General features: G+C 44.1%; 1 protein-coding gene across 1 annotated transcript; it reads right to left on the bottom strand.

Moving 5' to 3' along the window:
• Nucleotides 1–2,792: 2,792 nt before the first annotated feature.
• Nucleotides 2,793–13,749, bottom strand: scaf1 (SR-related CTD-associated factor 1). The gene is made up of 11 exons (XM_042708904.1): nucleotides 13,552–13,749; nucleotides 12,650–12,703; nucleotides 12,365–12,520; nucleotides 12,102–12,178; nucleotides 11,686–11,789; nucleotides 9,931–11,594; nucleotides 7,806–9,882; nucleotides 6,823–6,905; nucleotides 6,421–6,723; nucleotides 5,124–5,252; nucleotides 2,793–3,421 (listed from the first exon to the last, which is right to left on the bottom strand). Exons 2-11 carry the CDS (start codon nucleotides 12,701–12,703, stop codon nucleotides 3,278–3,280), a joined length of 4,791 nt encoding a protein of 1,596 aa, XP_042564838.1. The 5' UTR covers nucleotides 13,552–13,749; the 3' UTR covers nucleotides 2,793–3,277.
• Between the last annotated feature and the right edge of the window lie 5,772 nt (nucleotides 13,750–19,521).

Raw genomic sequence — 19,521 nt, 5'->3', positions numbered from 1 at the left:
GTGCTCGGTTTGAGACAGAGCCACTGTCTTCAGTCACTTTATACGCATGCTCCTGTCTTCTTCTCCGTTTTCTTCAGTTGTCTGTAGCACCGTTAATGCGCCACCAACAGGCCTGGGAGATAAACTACAGCGGATTCAATCCGATCCGCTGCGTTCATGTAGACGCAAATTTTTCTTGTCACTGCTCCGTGTAGACGCAATAAAAAAAGGATCGGATCCAAAAATGAATCCGGATTCAGGCAATCCAGGGTCCGTGTAAACGTAGTCTTAGAAAGACCAGTGCCAGTTCCCACCCTTTCTGCCAAACATGAAAGCTGAAATGGTCTGCTGAAAGAGGGAACAACAAGGTGATTATTTGGAAATGACTCATATTATTAATAGGGGTACTGGTCTCATAGCACATATTACAAGATAGATCCTCACTGTTTTGTAGTTAGACAATTGGGGATACGCCTATGTTTCAGACTGGTAAACATTTTGGATTTTATGCCACCCTCAATTCCCAAGCTATGCATAGTCTGTGACGTATGTATCGTTATGTCTGAGTCTTGAGTACAGAGTGAGTAAGTGTGAAACTGTTAGAATGTTGTTCTTTCTTTCTTATAGTGTGTGGGAAAGACCCAGTGACCAAAGGCCAAGGATGTTTCATTGTTGTTTACTTTCCTGCAGATCAAAGTCACTGCCATAAAATCCTACCCCTCCCATCCTCACTGAGGTTAAATGAAGATGGCGTATGGCATTAGTTGTGTTTGTGTGCACTGAAAACTTTATGTTTATGTTATACTGAGTATGAGTGTGTACTTCTCTGAAACGCTGTAGTCCTTAATATGAAGCTAGTCTCTCTTTTCTTCTTTGGAACAGCTGCAAACTCAGAACAGGAAATAGTTAACTGTGAGCATGCAAGATAATGGGAAGCACATTTCCTGGCTTTCCTAAGAACTGACAGAACAAATAGACACTCCTAGAATGATAGAGAGTTTGGAATACATTTACAAAGGTTGGCGAGCAGGCATGTGGATAAACTGGAATCTTCATTCTAAATCTGCAGTTCAAGCGTGATTTCCTTTTGGATTGTAGGAGCTTAGTGTTGAGGAGACGCATTTGGTAAACATTACATTCATGTTCTGTATTACCTTCGATGTAAATGTTGAAAGCTATGAATCGGATTTTGTATATTTTTGCCAGTTGGTTATACAGTCTACCAACTAACATAGTCAACAACGCCCTGCAGATTTATTGAATCTTTGATCAGTGAAAAAAGACATTGAAAGACTGTTTGGCGACATCTGGTGGCCATATTGTGGCAGTATCTGAAGTGAGGGGCTCCCAGAACAACCAGCAATGAATTAGATCCCATGATATGGTGGATATCACTGTTTGAATAAGATCTTAAGCAGGTGAAATTAGGAAATATCACCCCAGTTGTGGTATATTCACATTTAGGCCAATAGGGAAGAAAGACCAAAGTGTTTCTATTTCTGCTCAGAATACATGTGATTGTGGGGTAAGGTGAAATGTTCGTCTGGACACAGTGCAGACAGTGCTCCATTCTACATTTAGTATTAAGCATTGTAACATTAACTGTGGAAGGAAAATATAAATGTGCAATGGTTTTATTGATAGGCACAGTATCACAGACCTATCTATCTGAACTATCACAGTGACGTATGCAGATGATTGGTTCCTCACAAAGTGTGAAAGACTGTCAAACTAGAAGTCAACATAGGCACTGAAACAAAACAACTCCTATCCACCTTTGTCATCATACATTATTCAGTTTCTTTCACGTATTCCCAAGCCTCTCGGTAGCCATGCACCAGGCATCCATTCTACACCTCACTAGTGCCAAATTTAGCAACATTCTTTTTATTTTCTCTAAAGGAGTCACTGATGAAAACTTCTGCCAGGCGAGTCCTTTTCAGGAGCTGCGGTGGTCTGTATTGAAGTTGGCCCCAGTGATGTCATCCGAGGCTGAAGTATTGCAGGCTAGCCACAAAAGCCTAGGTGTGTGGATGAAGGAACTCTCTCTTCCATTCAGTTTATTTGCCAAGATGAGGCTTAACCAGTTACACCCTCAAGCTGAAATAGTGGGGGTGTAAGAGGCACACACAAACTGCCATTCTATCTTTACTTGCTCCAACCTGTCTCTTGGGTGTTTGCCGTGATAACTGAACACCCACCAAAAGTGTTCAGTTTGGGAAACTAAGGTCATCAGACCACCTTTCCAACATCTCTTTATTATTTAACTGGATATTTGCAGATTCCTAACCTGGAAGCAAAAAGGCAAGGCGATTTCCTGTTGTTTACTGACTTCTTCAAATTGTTTTGTTTCCTATTACAACAGAATGTCTGTCAGTGTACCCCTTTTAAAAATGATATACGACTCATTCATATTGTTTCATCATAAAACAGGGCTGTGACAAACCATCTGATTACGAATATAACCACCTTTAAGAGGTTTTGTCTGTCCTGAAACAAAAGCATTTTACCTGTGGGATGTTCACTGCAGCACTCATTCTGGTCTGTGTCGAGGGGAGAGAAACCATAAAGGCTCCACTTATGGTGCTTGCCTTTGAGCAGCTGAGCTGAAGATGACAAGACAACTGCTTTCTGCAGTCTCTTGTTAACATAAATAATGGATTGAAAATTGCTCCCAACATCCATAACACTGGATAAAATAAGAGGTCAGCTTACCAACCACACCAAATGAAAAGTATTACGTAAATATACATGAGAGAATGGTGTACATGCAATGTGCGACACGCCTCCAAAGACTTAACGACACAAACGGCAACATTGTCAAATGTCTATATTTAGATATTGAAGTCCACTCATCCACGTCCACACTCACATAGAGTAACGACTATGCAGGCCAAACCTGCACACCATTCCAGGGGCGAGACACCACCGTCATAGTAGTAGTGTCCTTAACAGTATGTACAGGCTTAGGATGCCTAATATAGATGTAACTGTGTATAGGTGGGCAAGTGTCATCTCTCCCTCTTAATGTCTGTTTCTTGTTACATACGTTTTCTTTGTGTGTGTTTTTTGCTCCTACTCATAAACCTGTACAACAAGACATGATAAACAAAGAGGCAAGGGGGAACGAGACTTATATGAGGGGATTAAAAACAAACAGCTGTCACTCAGTGGCCCTAAAGGACCCAAACACGTGCAGGATAAAAAGGCGGTCCATGACTGGTGTAGCCAATCAGCATCAAGAGCCAGGCAAAGGGGAGGGGCGCGGGGAGCCCAGTTAAGCACTTCCGATGTCCAATCAGGGGGAGGGATGCATGAGCTCCCGGTCCTCTTCATCCATCCTGCGGCCATGCTTACGAAAGTATTTGTAACGCTGCACATAAAGCTTGACAAGGTTGCTCACTTTGACCGGGTTGATCTCGCCTGTGCGGCTGTGGCAGATCTAGAAGATCAGAGAACAGATTGGTCAAAAGGTACTGTGTGTTTTGCTGTGAGTGAGTGGGGTTTTTCCTGGGTCAAAATGGGTAAAAAAAAAAAATGTGCGTGCTGTGTTACCTTGTCACCTTATTAGCAGACATCTATGTATTTTTTTTTTTTTTTTTTTTACCATTTGATAAATAATGGAGGCTATGCTTGAGGAAATCATTTTGCTTTCACTTTAGATTAAAATAGATAGGCTAATATATTGACAATAGTCCAAGCCCCATGGTGCTATCATGTATGGTTCAAAGATTATCAAGGTTTACCTCTTTACATATATATGCAAACAACTGAAATGTATATCAATAGAATCTAGAACTAATAACCAGTGGTCAGAAATGGAACACACAAATTATGAAGTTCAAGTTTATCTATTATTACTATTCATTTGTATTATACAAATCTACATACCATTCTTTTTTGTTTTTATTATTAAAACTGTCCACAAATATGTTTAAGTCAGGATTCCGCAGGTTGATAATTGGGTGCTTGCTTAGAAGCAAGCTACTGTTCGCGCACATCACAGTTGCGTCTTGATCAGACAAGAAAAGACACTCGATCTTTCTATCAACGCGATTACTATTGATCAAAACAGAACGAGGGTTCGGCTGTACTTGAAAAATACTATTAAACATATTCGCGGACATGCATTGCATGAGTGATTAATTGCGATGACGGCTCCAATAGAAGTTATAGCGAGCACATACTTTATATATATTTTCTAATCAATGTATTTATTCCCAGGTGTTTTGCAATTTCCTTTTATTTTCTTTGTGCCTACACTATATATTATAATTCCAGGTTAAGAATACCAATGGAAATTGTTAATTAAACTTTTGTCAGCATTTTGAGGGGAAATTTCATTTGCATTTGTACAGGTGTATTCGTGCACGTCGGGCTGGCCCTCGCAGCGGAACGACAGTTTACAACCGCACCGGTTTATCAATGATAATATTAATATTATTATATTCCAGATGCAACACAAATCTATTTGCTCTCTTCAGAACGAGCTGAGCTTTCATTGATAAACCAATGCGTTGTCGGCCTCTCCCGAGGCCCCGCGGTCTACTGGTACTCGTTCAAACGGGTAGACAAACCAAATAATAGCCTACACCTGTGTAGGTCCTCAACATAGCAGATATTTTAATACATTGAAAGCCATGAATACTGAAAATGGAATGTTATGCTCAAAATCACCGCCGACTGATGAAGTCAGGATGCATAATTATGCATCATAATTGGCAGCTGGCCGCTCTGTCCATTCGCGCGCCTCACAGTTGCGTATTGATCAGACAAGAAGACACGCTTATCAACTCGATTACTATTGATCAAAACAGAACGAGGGTTCGGCTGTAGCCTACTTGAAACACACTATTGAGAACATATTCGCTGACATGCATTGCACACGTGATGAATTGCGCCATGAATGACAGGTTTTTTTTTTTTTTTGACTTAGGTGCTCGGGATTTGTCATAGAGGCTCGGGAAAACGGCTTAGGCGCGCGCCCAAATTTTCTCTATGCAGGAAAAACCCTGTGTGTGTGTGTGTGTGTGTGTGTGTGTGTGTGTGTGTGTGTGTGTGTGTGTGTGTGTGTGTGAGTGAGTGAGTGAGTGAGTGTGTGTGTGAGTTGTTTGAAGTTTCAGTGAGGAGACAGTGGTTGCTACCTTGTGTACAGCTTTCCTCAGGATGTCTTTGTATTCATCCTTATTGATGTCCTTGCGCTGATAGTAAGGCTTGATGGCCAGCTTGACCTCCTCCACTGCACGCTCCTGTGTGTGCAGCTTCTTCAGGTACTGACAAAAAAAGAGCAACAAAAGAGGGAGAGTTCAGGTTAAAGACTGTAACGGTGCGGCTGCCCGTTACCGCTACGGTAATACATTCCGTTGCTAAAAACACCCACAGTAGACAGCTCGGGGTACATGCACACGGTTTATTGGCACACAAACAACACCCATAATAGTTCACCACGATCAGGACCGCATATTGGACATACAACCACCAAACATACCGGTACTGAAAGGCCTTCCCTGCAACGCGGGGGAAGCGTTGTACAAGGCTGGACAGTACCGGAGTGCTTGCCGTGCAGAGGCGTGTTGACTTCCAGATGCGACACAGAGGAACAACCCGATAGAAAGTCGGGAAGGACCTTTGAACTTTGGGCGCATGGAACGTCAGACGTGCACAGGCCAAGTTGGTGGGATGAGAGGGGTGTGTGATAACTGGACTGATTTAGAGTGCTATGTAATATAATATTATGGTATTTGTGTAAACCCGTCTGTAGTAAGATAGGGAAATGTATTTATTTAATTATGAGTCGGAATATGTATTTTTATTGATAATTGATTTTACGATGTGTAATGGTTCAGGCCGGGGTAATCAAATACCTGCGCAGAACTGGTCTTTGAGAGCGATGAGTCTGAGGGGAACAACTTCAAACCCCTCCAGACGACATAGGTGAAACGTTTAGGATTGAGCGCGACAACAATTCACTCAGGATTATTGAGACTTTACTTGTGCATTTTTGAAGCTGAATTGTTTAGGGAATTATTTATTTATTGAGAACTATTGTTTGGAGTTTTTGTTTCTTATGTAAACTTTCATTGTGTGAAGTTTTATTTACAAAGGAGTAAAGGAAAAAATTTAATTTTTGAGGTGTATTTTTGCCATGCATTATTAGCACACGTCTCAGATTGATGAGAATTAAACATATTTCCTCAACTAGGATTTCTTAGGACTTTTAGTATGTTGTTCTGGACACCTCATAGAAATGATCTATGTTGAAAAAAATTATTTTACAATTAATTCTATTTTTGGCTCCAAAATGGGTTAATTTGCCTGGCCTATTAGGTAAACACACTACCACAGAATACACATTACATCTACTCTGTTATCTTAACATCAATACTCAGTATGAAGACCGCTGTGTCAGGAGTATCTAAAGGCTTTACAGAGAGCCCATACCTTGTCGGGATCTTTACTATCCACATCCCAGGCTCCTTCACTTGTTCCTCCAATCCCAGCAGGCAGATTGGGAGGGGGTGGAGTTTGTGCACATCCACCACCCAATGAAAGCCCAGGAAGCAGATGGGTTGGCGGGGTTTTGGTGCAACTACCAAGTGGGAGAGAGCTGTGAAGAATGAACTGTGCTGGATTGGGACCAGAGGATGGAGCCAGTGATGATAGGGGAGGGGCTTGGGATGAGGAAGAAGAGGTGGAGGAAGAGGAGGGGGCGTGCTGCTGTGTCTGGTTCGCCTGTGAGAAAATCTAGCAAAATAACAAAAAGACATTACTGTAAGCCAATTACACACACAGTACAGTACTACAGAAGTACAGTAGTTGCTTAAATACCCACTGTAGGCTTACCTGACTTGTGGCTTGGATGAACTCCTGTGCTTTGGCGCGATTGGCGATGTTAGCCTCCTCCATTTTAAACAGGAGTGCCGTTACTGGAGGACAAAGAAAAAAAGAAAGAGAAATGTATTCCTCTGCATACAAATACCATACTATATTAAATGCATACAAACACCATACTATATGAAATGCATACAAACACCATACTATATTAAATGCAGTACTACTCAACATCACCCACCCACTAACACAAGGCCAAGTTTACTCCTCACCCCATAATGTAAACCCATGGGCACGCACAAATACACACAAAAAACATAACGTCAGTTTCTTTGAAAAAGAGGTATGACATTCACTGATTCAAGCATTGCATGTACTCCTGTAGCAGAGAGAAAACCCTGTTCATTCCTCCTCTTAGCTTACATGTGAAGGCCCTTGACAGTCCAACATTCCAAATGTGTAACCCACAATATCATTAAAATTCTTTTGGAAACAAGACATATACACAAAGTGCCTTCCTCTTAAGCATGGTTAAAGTGATCGTTAATGCTTACTGGTTAATGCTTACTGGTTAAACCTGACGGCCGCGGAAGACAAAAGACATTTTTCAAACCAGCAGGACATTTTTTTTTACCAGAGATCAAGGAATGCAGCAAAATGAATTATAGCTTAGAGAGTTAGCTTGCTGAGGTTACAGTCACTGAATGAACACAAGATAAATGACAGTGATGATGGTATCTTCATTTTGCGTTTTAGTAAATTCTGGTTACTACTCAACGTTATCTAAAAATGACCCGGATTAGCGGTGTAATGTTAGGGCTGAAACTGTTTTGTCTATTTAGTCGTGCCTGGAATTGAAGAACAAAATGATTAAGCTATTATCAACTTGAAGGCCCAGTAGTTCCTGCACAGCAGTGGTAAACAAAAAGAGGTCCTTCCTGTAAACATTCAAGCCAGTTGGAATGGGGCCTATATAGAGTAAAGGGAGTACTCACAAGCTAACACGCCCCCTGCAGTGCAGTCCACTCCTGTCTGCAGACTCCAGGGCAGCGGAGGGGGTTGGGGTTTGCCTACTGACGACGATGACACGGATGAGAAAGAAGTGGAGAGGTCAGCAGCCAAAGGCGGGAGGGATAGGGGTAGGGAGGGAACTGCCGAGCCGGATGAAGTGGAGCAGGGAGGCGAGGTCTTCTGTTCATCCAGGACAGGGGGCTTGGTGCTGGCTGCTGACTGAGCGGCACCAGACCCCCCGGCTGAAGAGGAGAGCAGTGTGGGGGGTGGGCTGGCCGGCAGGGGTCCACTTTGGGGCTCCTCAGGCAGGAAGGAGGGCTCGGGGGTCTTGCAGCTGCTGTCCACTGTCTGCGAGTCAGGGCTGGAATCGCGGGTATCTCTGGATGGAAGCGGCAGGGAGAGGGGCGGCGTGTGAGGGGGTGAGGAGGAAGGAGGCAGAACGCTGGTGGAAGAAGAGGAGGATGAAGATGACGAGGAAGGGGTGGGGGCAGGGAGCAATGTCGGTGGACTGGATGGTTTTGGCAGCGAGATCCCAGGCGGTGCCTTCACCTCGCCACCAGTGGCGCTCTTTTCGCGAAGCTTCTTCCCCGGACGACGGCGCCGCTTGGCCACCGAGGAGGAGCAGGGCGAGGAGGTGGAGGAGGACGTGCTGGAGGTGGGCGTGGCCTTCTTTGCCTTGAGGAGGGTCGGGCTGGTGACGCTGGCTGGGGCCAGGACGTTCCTCTGCTTCTGCTGGCTGGCCTTGCCGGGGTCTTTGCCACGGGACTGCAGGGACAGTGGCTCCGAGCACGGCTTCAGGAACGGCGAGCGGCTCTCGTTGTCCCGCCGGAACACCACGGCGATAGAACCCCCCACCACCGAGGAGGAGCCGCCCACCGCCCCACCTGGTCCCATGTGGTCAACACCAAGCTTCCCAGCAGCCCCGGGGGCAGCGGTGCCCGTCGTGCTGCTCACTCCCTCCCGCACCAGAACGGACACCTTTGACTGCAATTTGGCCTTCTTTCCGCCCAGTTTCTTGGAGTGTCCCGACCGTCCAGACTCCTTCTTGCCTCCTTTCTCTCGCTCCTTCTCTTTCCTGTTTTTCTGGGTACGCTTGGCTGATGTGGCAGGCTTAGGCAGGGAGGGGGCAAAGGCAGTGGGCGAGAGGGGCGGAGGCGATGATGAGGTCATCAGGCGCTTGCTTTTGGTTTTGGCTCTGAGGGACGTGGACTCTGATTGGCTGGTTTTCTTGGCGGCATGCGACTTCTTCTTGGGTCGGTGGGTGGGGGCTTTGGGAGGGGGGCTGCTTTTGGGCGGAGGGGAGGGAGGGGGCTCAGGGGATCGAAGGAGGAGGGGAGAGTCTTCCAACGAGGGGTAGTCAGAGTCCAGCGCCTCACCATCTAATGACAGCAGGTCCACTTCCGGACGCTCAGAGAAGCGGTCTGAATCATAGCCACGGTAACGGTGAGGTGAGAGGGAGGTGTGGCGCGAGTGACTGCGGTGTTTCCTGGAGCGCTCCTCCTCCTCCTGCTGCTCTTCTTCATCCGAGTGCTTCCTCCTCTTCCTTTTCCTCTTGTGAGAACGACCTGAGGCCGGGCTTAGGGAGGACCGCTGGCCCTGCCCTGGCGACCCTGGCAAAGTTGTGGTGGTGGTCGTCGTGGTGACGGTGATGGTGCGTTTGATGGCAAACAGGTCCGGCCCGTTCAAGTCCTGGATGGACGGCGGAACAACGGGCCGTCCGTCTCTCCTCTTGTCCCTCTCCCTCTCTCTGTGTCTGTCTCGCTCATGCGTGTCCTCCCTCCTCTCTCTGCTGCTCTTTGACCGTTTCAGGCTCCCTCTCTCTCTACTGCTAGAGCCCTGGTCTCCATCCTCCCTTTCTCTCTTTCTCCTGCTCTTCCCTCTGGAGTCTTTGCTCCTATCCCTTTCTCGATCACTTCTTCGCTTCACTCTCTCTCTACCTCTGTCCCTCTCCCCGTCTCTGTCTCTCTCCCCGTCTCTGTCTCTCTCCCTTTCACGATCCCGCTCTCGGTCTCGTTCCCTCCCCCCTTCTCGTTCCCCGTCTCGATCTCTCTCTCCATCTCTGTCTCGATCTCTCTCTTCATCTCTGTCTCGATCTCTCTCTCCATCTCGGTGTCGATCTCTCTCTCCATCTCGGTCTCGATCTCTCTCTCCATCTCGGTCTCGATCTCTCTCTCCATCTCGGTCTCGATCTCTCTCTCCATCTCGGTCTCTCTCCCGGTCCCTGTCTCTGTGATGGTCATCCGAGTGGGTAGACCAGGACCGCCGACTCGAGTGTGTGTGTCGGACAGCAGAACTGTGGGAAGGCTCCGGACTGCTGTGCTTTCTCCTCTTCCTCTTTCGGCTGGAGCTCCTGCTGCTCCTCCTCCCTTCATCCTTCTGCCTCTCCTCCTTCTCACTCCGCCTCTCCCTGTCTCTCTCCTTCTGCTCCCGACCGCTCTCCTTTGTTTCTTTCCTCTTCTTCCTCTTTTCTTTCTCTCCCGCTTTGCTCTCCTTTAGCTTGCGTCGCTCTCGGGAGCTCTTAGAGGACTTCCTGCTCTTCTCGTGGTCTTTTGAGAGGGAGGGGGAAGCTGGGGGTGAGGGCAGGGCAATGGCGGGTGGAAGTGGGGCTGGTGAAGGGGAAAGGGTCACGGACACGGGGCAGGAGCGGAAGCGCTCCTTCCTTCTGCTGGTCAGCTTCCTCCGAAGGTCTCCCACCCCCACTACCAGCGGCGGTGTGGTCGGTTCATCCTCCCAGGTGGCCTCCGTGCAGACGGACACGAACCCGTCGCCCTCCATCACCCGCAGGATACGCTCTGTCTTCATCCCCATCCCCATGACCCCCGGCACCTCCTCCACCCGCTCCCGCCACCTCTCCTTGTCACCCGCGCCCACTATCTCGCCCTCCTCAATCTCAGAGTGCTCCGAGTCCTCCCTCCTCTCGCGCATCCGCCGCTGCTCCCTCGCTCCGTCTCGGAGCACCCGCTTCCTCGGGGGTGGCTGTGGGCTGTAGGGCACAGTGGCAGGAGCAGGAGCGGGGCCAGGGGAGGGAGCTGAAGCTGAGGCTGCGGCTTCCGTGGAGTATGGAGGGGAATCCTGCGGGACACCGTCCAGCCCCTCCACCTCGGCGTCGTCCGTGCGGTTCAGAGCATCCCCACTAGCGCTTCCTGGAGCCCCCTCTCCATCTGAGCCTCCGTCATCAGGCTCCTCTGAAGCAGGGGAGCCTGTTGGTTGGAAGGGGTCATATTTGTCTCCCTCCTCCTCCTCTTCCAGGGTTTTTGAACCATCTTGCTCCACTTCTCCATCCGTGGGCTGGAATGGGTCGTAGATCTCCATCTCCGGGTCCTCTTTTTGAGAGTCGTCTTCTGTGTGTGCAGGCGGAGCCAGACGACGGCATTCAAGATCGGAGGAGGAAGGGGGTGGGCCATTAAGGGAGTGGGAGGGGCCCAGGGAAGAGGAGGTAGATGATACGACATCACCTGTCGAGTTGGTGATTCCACCAGCACCAGAGTGGACTCTGTCATCAGTGTCGTGGTAACCGTTACCAGCTCCCCCAGGCGAGGAAGAGGACGATGACGGTAAAGAGGAGGGTGATGATGGAGAGGAAGGGGAGGAGGGGGAGCTGGAGGGTGAAGAGGGGAGGGGGCTCTTGGTGAGAGCAGAGGTAGGCCTCATCCTAAAGCCTGGGGCTGGAGTGGAGCCTGTGACCCAAGGAGGAGAAAATGAAGGGCAGCCAAGCGTCAGAAGCTCCTTCATCAGTCTAAGCGTTCTGGAGTGGGGGTGAGAGAAGTGAACGCCTGGGGACAAAGACAGTAGAACACAGGTTGATCGGGAGTCAAACATTTCCAGTTTGACTGTTGACTAGTTTGGGGGGAAATAAGAGGTTACCTATCTTCCGGTTGCCAGCAAGCGGTGCCAATGATGACAGCAAAGCAAGGGTTGATCCTTCTTCTACTTGCACCTCTGCTGTGAGCTCTACTTCAATGTCACCACTGTGGCAGAATGAGGCAGCAAAAGACGTAAGTAACTCCATTCTTCACAATAACACTGACTGATGCATAAAACACATGGTTATTCATGCTCCCTTTTATTGTTCAGTCAGTCAATGTAACCACTTTGAATTAACCACTTCTGAGCCATCAGTCCTTTTGGTCAGAACTTCCCACAGCCAGCCCCATAAAACTATGTTCGATGAGCTTCCCTAATGAATGCATTCTCTGAAGACCAATCATACCAAATAAACACAACCCATTACACTGATCAGTTCATATTTACTTTATCTCCTTCACGCATAGAACAGTCACCTGTCAACCAGCTGCAGGGATGAGGACTGCCCAGGGATCCAAGAGAAGGAGGTCTCTATGGCAACCACAGAAGCTCCCTGTGACAAAGAAACAAATTTATGTCAGACATATTAAAGCCAGCTTATGACTTGTCAGCTAACATGGCATTGGCTCGGGAGGGGCACATTAAAGCAGAGGATCAAGGTTTCATTACATACTCTGGCTCTGGCCAGGCTGCAGACACACACAGACACACACTGATTATCTAAAGATTGGATTCTTACCAGTTCACTGGGCTGATCATCTAGGGACTCTCTGTTTTCTTGGTTACATCTCAAGCCCGATTTCTTTCTCCTCTGAGTGTTATGCTCATCATCCTCCTTTCCTTCCTCTTTAATAAATTCTTTGTCCTCGCCTTCTTTTCTGGAATTATCTTCTATCTGAGGTGCACACAGAACAAAATGGATCACTGGGCAAAAATAATGACAATAAGTACAAAACAAATTTGTGGCAAATTTGTGTTCCAATTAATTCTTGCATTAATCACAAAATACAATCAAGACACAAACCTTTACCTTTGGTTCCGGGAGGCCAGCCTCTTTATAATCTTCATCCGCCCCCATCTGTTCAGAAATAATGTGACTGTGATTGCACATCTCATTTCGATCCGTTTATGGTAGATGCGTCACCATCTACCATTAACATACAATTAGCAACTGGATTTGTAGTCTGTACGTGAGCGAGTTATCAAATGGTGCAGCTGTACTACCAAATTGTAAACTGGCGCATGTAGCCCATATCAATGTTTCACTTTTCTCCAACCTATATACCATTCTGTAGCCCTGCTGTCATATGGCAGCAGAGCAGTTCCATGTTGGATCACAATGGCCACACCATTGGCTCCGTTTAATCAAAACACGATGCTAATAAACAGGATACCCACTTATGTAGATAACAATAACACCCCCAGTATGTGAGAAGGTAAATCTGGGCATGTGAGAAACAATCAAGCCACATATCCAACGTGCATATGCTAGAGAAGCCACGTATTGCTGCACACTGGAGTAGTAACGTTTAAGCAGATACTCAATTCATCTCACCGAGTGTCTCAGAATAGAAAGCTAACGTTGGTGTTGACGGTTCAGTTCATTTAGCGTATTGGCTAGACGGCCATCTAGCCAACATAGGTTTTAACATTTCAGAATGCCATAGTTCGCAATACCTCATAGTTCTAATAATGGGTTGTCGAAAACAGACATGGCGTTTAATCCCGTTGCAAGACAATGATGGCAACAAAAACAAATATTTACCCTTTGAGCAACGCAGTGCACCAGCAAACGGATTGCTGGCTAACGTTAGCTAAATGTCTACATGATCAATTGCAAATGGTATTCAATTTTAGCTAGATAGCTATGCAGGCTAGGTTAGCTAACTTGTTGGGAAAATAAACGCATGCATGCGGTAACGCTACCTTTATCGTTGGAGCTCAAGCTGGATAAACTAACTTGAAAAGAGCTCAATCTGTAATGCAAGCGTTCAAATATTTTCTTAAAACCTAAAGGTTTTTAAAAGCATTGAAGAGTTCACATTTCTGAACACAATAAAAGGCCCTGCCCATCCATGTCCGCCATTTTACTTCCCCCACCGAACTGAAAACCGGCAACCAATGGCTCCTGGGAAGTGTTGTTCTTAGATGAGTCGGATTTTTTTTTAACCTGGGCCCTATTTTCCCATTTTTATGGGTCGAATTTTTTACCAGGAATAAAAACGATCAAAATCAGTCCGGTCAATCTAGGATGACCGGCATCAGCAAAGCAGCTATACAAAGTAATCCCATGAGACATCCATCCGTGTGAACCAATTTTCTCTGCCACTGACAGGTTCGTAATGAAATTATTATTAAGTTGTCTGTGATGGAAAGGGAAAGGAAAGGACCCCTACAGAGAAAGACCTGTGACATGTCTGTTTATCTCAATAATTATATGAAAAAAACTGTAGAAAATTACCGTTTCTGTAAACCGAAACTGTAGCCTACCTTAAACTAGCCTACATAAACTGTAGAAATAGTAGCCTAATGCATTACAGTTTCTTTACAGTTATTGATCTAAACAGGCACATCTCTATGAGGATCCTTTCCATGTTGTCAGACAATTGTGATAACATTATGAGCCAGTAGTAATCAGTAGTGAAAACAAGCAGTTTACTTTGTCGTAGATGCTTGCCCAATGGGAGTAGGCTTCATTGTATAGCCATTTTTCGTCCCTAGTAAAAATTGGACCTAAAAAGATAGGGCCCAGGTTAAAAAATCCCGAAGATTCCCTTTAAATTAATATTAAATGAATAAATATGCCAATATGCCTAAAAATAAGTAAAATATAATATAATTCCACATTTATTTATTTCAAGGGACTTTTATTTCCTAATGTCATATTTATTTATTACCATCTGTTATATTTAAATGAATGGGGCGTGGTTATGTGAAGGTATTATTATAGCAAAACAACTGAACACCTGTGACAGCCCATAAAAAGCCTATGAGGCCACCAATCTCATGAATCTCTTGATTTTCTCTCCCTTTCCCTAATCGATACCAAGAAGAAACAAATGCATCCTTGTTTTTTATTATTCATCTTTTACAGCATAGGGACAGCCTCTATCTCCCATTTGGCGCCAGTCACTTTTACTAATTTTTTTCCAACCCCAAGACGGGGAGTGACCATCAGAAATACTTCACATTGATGGTATGCTACTGTGAGATAACCAAGCCCCATTCATTTGAATACGTACATGGAAATAAATAAATGTGGCATTAGGAAATAAAAGTTCCATGAAAGAAATAAAAGTAGTCCTTTGAAAACAGAATGTTTAAAAAATGTAAATGTTATTTACATTTAACATTTACATTTAGCATTTTATATTTGTATTTACATTTAACATTTACATTTAACACTTTAACATTTACGTTTATATTTAACTTTAACATTTACATTTAACATTTGACATTTAACATTAACATTTAGATGAAACATTTATATTATTTAACAACTTTGTGTTACTGCCAAACATTATCCTTGGAAAAGTTATAGCATGAATTTACATGAATATCTCTCTAAATGTTTGAAAAAGTGACATTTGAATATTGTCGTGCTTTTTTTCCCATATGATAATGCTAAATGTACCAAAACTGAGCAGGATTTTAGAACGTGCGGCATTTTACAAACGGCGCCCCATAAGCCAGCTACCTAACATTAACACATTAGCAAAGTAACTATTCAAAAAGTATATAGCTTGCGAGCGAAGTTACACAGCGGACAGCAATTCATAGCAGTGTGATTCTCACCTGTAATAAGGGGCTACAGGCTTCAATTTGCCATAAAACCTCCTCGTATTAACAGGGTTTGATATTAGTGGCCCGGGGAGAATAAGCTCAGGTGATGGAAAATTAAATCCCAACTCTCTTAAGCAAGGGAGCAATTCTGAGGCCGCATAGGGAGGAAATCAGCAACGTTTTTACTCTAGGGTTTTTAACCATAGGGGGCTTCGTCCTATAGCTACTCGATCTACGTATTCTGAACGGTCATTTGTGCAAACACACCTTTAGAATGTTTACAAATTAAATTTTACAACAGTAGATCTCCAGAATACCTATCTCGGCCATTCTCATCTCACCTCAGAAATGTAGGTTTCAGAATCAATCTCACAAAAAGTTGTCTAGTATGTTTTTTTTCACCGATTTTTGGTTGACAATATCTGATACTTAAGACTTCACCGATTCACATTAAAAGTGGCGTTTGTAGCCCCACATGGATAAAATATTTGTTTCCCTAAAGTGGTGTAGGCTCAGAGCACTTGTTGGGCAATAGCTTGACAACCATTTATTATTCACACATTTCCAAACAAAAAATCTGAAACTTTTATGGCAAGCTGTCCTCTAGCAGGTGCATCCATTACAAGCCACCTAATGAATAATGTTCAATGCTCACTGAAGTGGGCCAACTACACCTCCAGAAGGCTCAACCGTGGTGTTTGCTTTCCAGAGCCACCCCCCTCCATACTCATAATGGGTTAGAACACATGCCATTACCAGAGACAACAACAGATACACCTCAAGATTAGTGTACTCAACAAGATTATACGTTTCTCAGTTTTACTTCAGGTTAATTCAAGACCCCAAGTAGTCTGCCTCAGCCACAACCACTAGCTTATTAGCAGCCACAAACTCCTTTAAAGCTCCTTTGAGTGACCGTCCTCAAAGTGTTGTGGTTGATTTAGCTACAAAGCCTCTAACGCCTATCTGGTCTTGTGTGTGCTTGCCAACCTTGTTGCCTCGCTTCCTCTACCAGTTCTGCATACTCTAGCTTCTTCCTTTTAAATGCTTCCTAAATCACATCTTCAAAGGGAATTGTTAACTCAATAAAGTAAACAATGCACTCAGTATACAACACCATATCTGGTCTCCAATCTCCAGTCCCACACTTTGCCCCATCTGCCAGTCCTGTTTTTACATGCCTGGTGTCCACTCTTCTGCCCCTCTCGCACAAAAGAAATCCGACTGTCTCTGCCATAACTGGTAAAGAGTTAACCTCAACCCATTTATTCTCAGACTGTTGCAGCACTGACAGATGTGTTCCAGTACTGTGTAGTGTGCTTCTGCACAGCTAATTAATAGCCCCACTCGTCTTTGTTTTTGTTTTTTGATTATTTATTAAAGAGGACCCATTATGCTCATTGTCAATGTTCATAATTTTATGTGTGGGGTCTACTAGAATAGATTTACATGCTTGTTCCAAAAACACATTATTTTTCTTATGCTGTACATCTCTATTCACCCTCTGTCTGAAACGCTCTGTTGGAGCTCTTGTGTCTTTAAGCCCTGCTCCTGATGAGCCCAGTGTACTCTGACTGGTCAGCTAGGCGGGCAATAAGGATTGTGTTACGAGATTGGGTAATCTTGTAACAAGGGAAAAGGGCTACATCTAGGCAGCTGGGAAAAGTGGTTTCTATGGGAGAGTTTTGTAACTTTGCAAACTGTTTATATGCACACAAAAAAGCTATATAACACACAAATAAAGTGAAAAACCAGAAAAGCATAGTAGGTCCTCTTCAATTGCTTATTTTCCCATTTAAAATGAATGCGTTGGAAGTACCTAGTATATGAGGCACACTATGTACACAGGGAAACGTTTACGAGCTTGTAAACTACCAAATCATCATATTTACACCTACAGCACAAGCCAGTTATGAAATCTCATTTGTATGTGACTGTCATATTGATTTGTAATCAAACAGGTCACATTGCAATCAACTCGTAAAAACTTTAAATGGAGTGCCTCCTGCAGACTTGAGGTGGCTCTCTTGCACCATTAATGTGAGCATTTTACCAACACACATAGATAACTGTGATTTTCAGTCATATAGGAATATTTAAAAATACCATCTGCAAAAAAGTTGAACTTCTAAATGCCTATTGTGACAAATTATGCCTTTTAGAGCAATATATTGTGTTTTGTAAGGAGAACCAACTCCATGTCCAACCAAGGTTACCGCAGAGCAGGACTGCTGGGTTGCCAAATTATCATATGGATTTCAAATGGACTGTCTTAATCATCTTGTGACAAGCTGTGACTCAGGACTGCAGGTTAGTGAAAACTTTTGAGTGATTAGATTTAGCTAACGTAACTCGCATAAATACTGAATGTGACTGTAGGCTGGCTAATATCTTGACCTGTTGAAAACCATGCAGATAACTGTTTTTATACATATCGGAGCATTTAAAACTACCATCAGTAGAAATTGTAAGTGGTTCACTTTCAAATCAAATACATGTTGTGACAATTTAATGTGTACAATTTGTGGTGTTTGAAAGAGAAGTGCCTGCATTTACTGGGATTGCTAGCAAACACTTCTTAACAAGTCAACAAAACAGGGGTGTCGAATGATGTAGACATGAACATTAACTGCGATACTCATGGGTGTAATTTAGTGTAAACTTTTTAATCTGAGTGATTAAGTTAGGTGTGTTGAAACGTTGGACAGTCCCTCCAGCTTTTCATTATTCCACGATTTAAGAATTAAGAACATTTTAGAATGTTGGAGAAGTAGACACAATTGGTCACCTGTTTTCTAATGTTTTCTGTTCAGATTTCTTTAAACAATAGTACAGGATTACTCATGATTACTGTTCTGAATATTAACAAGAACTTGTGCTTTTGGAGTTCAAAGGTTCAAACCAAGGCATGACATTTTATTTTAACTTATTTCAATAACATTGAAAAGTAAAAAAAAAAACATAAAAAAAAGTATTAAAACAAAAAGTATCAAAATACTAAACATATTAAAAATACTCATATAGATAATCTGTCTGATAATTTGTTTTGTGGCATTTAAATGGGGTTTAAAGAGAAACAAAATTCGCAAAATTTCTCAAATCACCACCACAAAATCTGATTGCAAAAAAAACACACAAAAAAATCATGAAATCAAGTACACTGCCCTGCACCTTTCAGATGCATTACCACTCATCCAACAGGGAGTAGCAGAGTCAAAACCTTCTTTTCATAGGTCTAAGCTACGCGCATAGCCTACAGTATGACATGCCAATGGGGGTATGTCAAACCATTCTTCGTAGCTTGAAGCGCTCATGTCAACCTAGCTTGCATAGAGTAAGAAAAATCACGGCCCTCTGATGGTGCGGGTCAATCACACTTGCACTTTCTTGTGGAAATGCATCCCTAGTTCTGGTTTAGCATCTGTAGTTCTGGTTTAGCATCTGTAGTTCTGGTTTAGCATCTGTAGTTCTGGTTTAGCATCTCTAGTTCTGGTTTAGCATCCCTAGTTCTGGTTTAGCATCTGTAGTTCTGGTTTAGCATCTCTAGTTCTGGTTTAGCATCTGTAGTTCTGGTTTAGCATCTCTAGTTCTGGTTTAGCATCCCTAGTTCTACCACTAAACTGGTTCAACACCGAGAAGGCCTAGTTAGTGTGACTGCATTTCATACTAAATTACTAATACAGCCTGTGAAAACAAAAGCCTATTGGAAATGGTCAGATTTGATTCTCAAACATAAGAGGAGGTAGGAGGAGGTAAATAATAGGTTAGCTGCAAAAATGATGAAGCTGTGTTGCCATGCAGAAGCTACTGCATTGAACATAGTTTCTAGAATGAAGTTGGGCAATAGAACCCCTGTTTGCTGGGTGTAATGTGTGCCAGGTGCTGTATAAAGAAATGTTTGAGTAGCCTAAGTGAATAAAATCCATATATTGTTTTCCAGCAAAAAAAGGGAAGCATCCTCCTTTGTTGACCATGACCATGTAATGCATAGCACATATTCTACAGTGATTTGTCTGAGAAATGTAGGCTATTGTGTATCGTATCATAGTATTCGGCTGCATGACTAATTTCAGATTAACTTCCATATTAATCGGCTATTATGATCACACCATG

The sequence above is a fragment of the Clupea harengus genome, chromosome 1 (genome assembly GCF_900700415.2).
Source record: "Clupea harengus chromosome 1, Ch_v2.0.2, whole genome shotgun sequence".
NCBI lineage: Eukaryota > Metazoa > Chordata > Actinopteri > Clupeiformes > Clupeidae > Clupea > Clupea harengus.
Note: the sequence above shows the minus strand (reverse complement) of the source record. Positions and strands in the feature narration are given on the sequence as shown.

Bases quoted from the DNA above. Each gene is read 5' to 3' on its own strand.
- scaf1 (XM_042708904.1), bottom strand. From the start codon at position 12,703: ATGGGGGCGGATGAAGATTATAAAGAGGCTGGCCTCCCGGAACCAAAG. The intron at 9,883-9,930 runs CGAGATGGAGAG...AGAGATCGAGAC, and splicing joins ATGGAGAGAGAGATCGACAC to AGAGATGGAGAGAGAGATCG. The intron at 5,253-6,420 runs GTATGGGCTCTC...TTTTTTTGTCAG, and splicing joins ATAGTAAAGATCCCGACAAG to TACCTGAAGAAGCTGCACAC.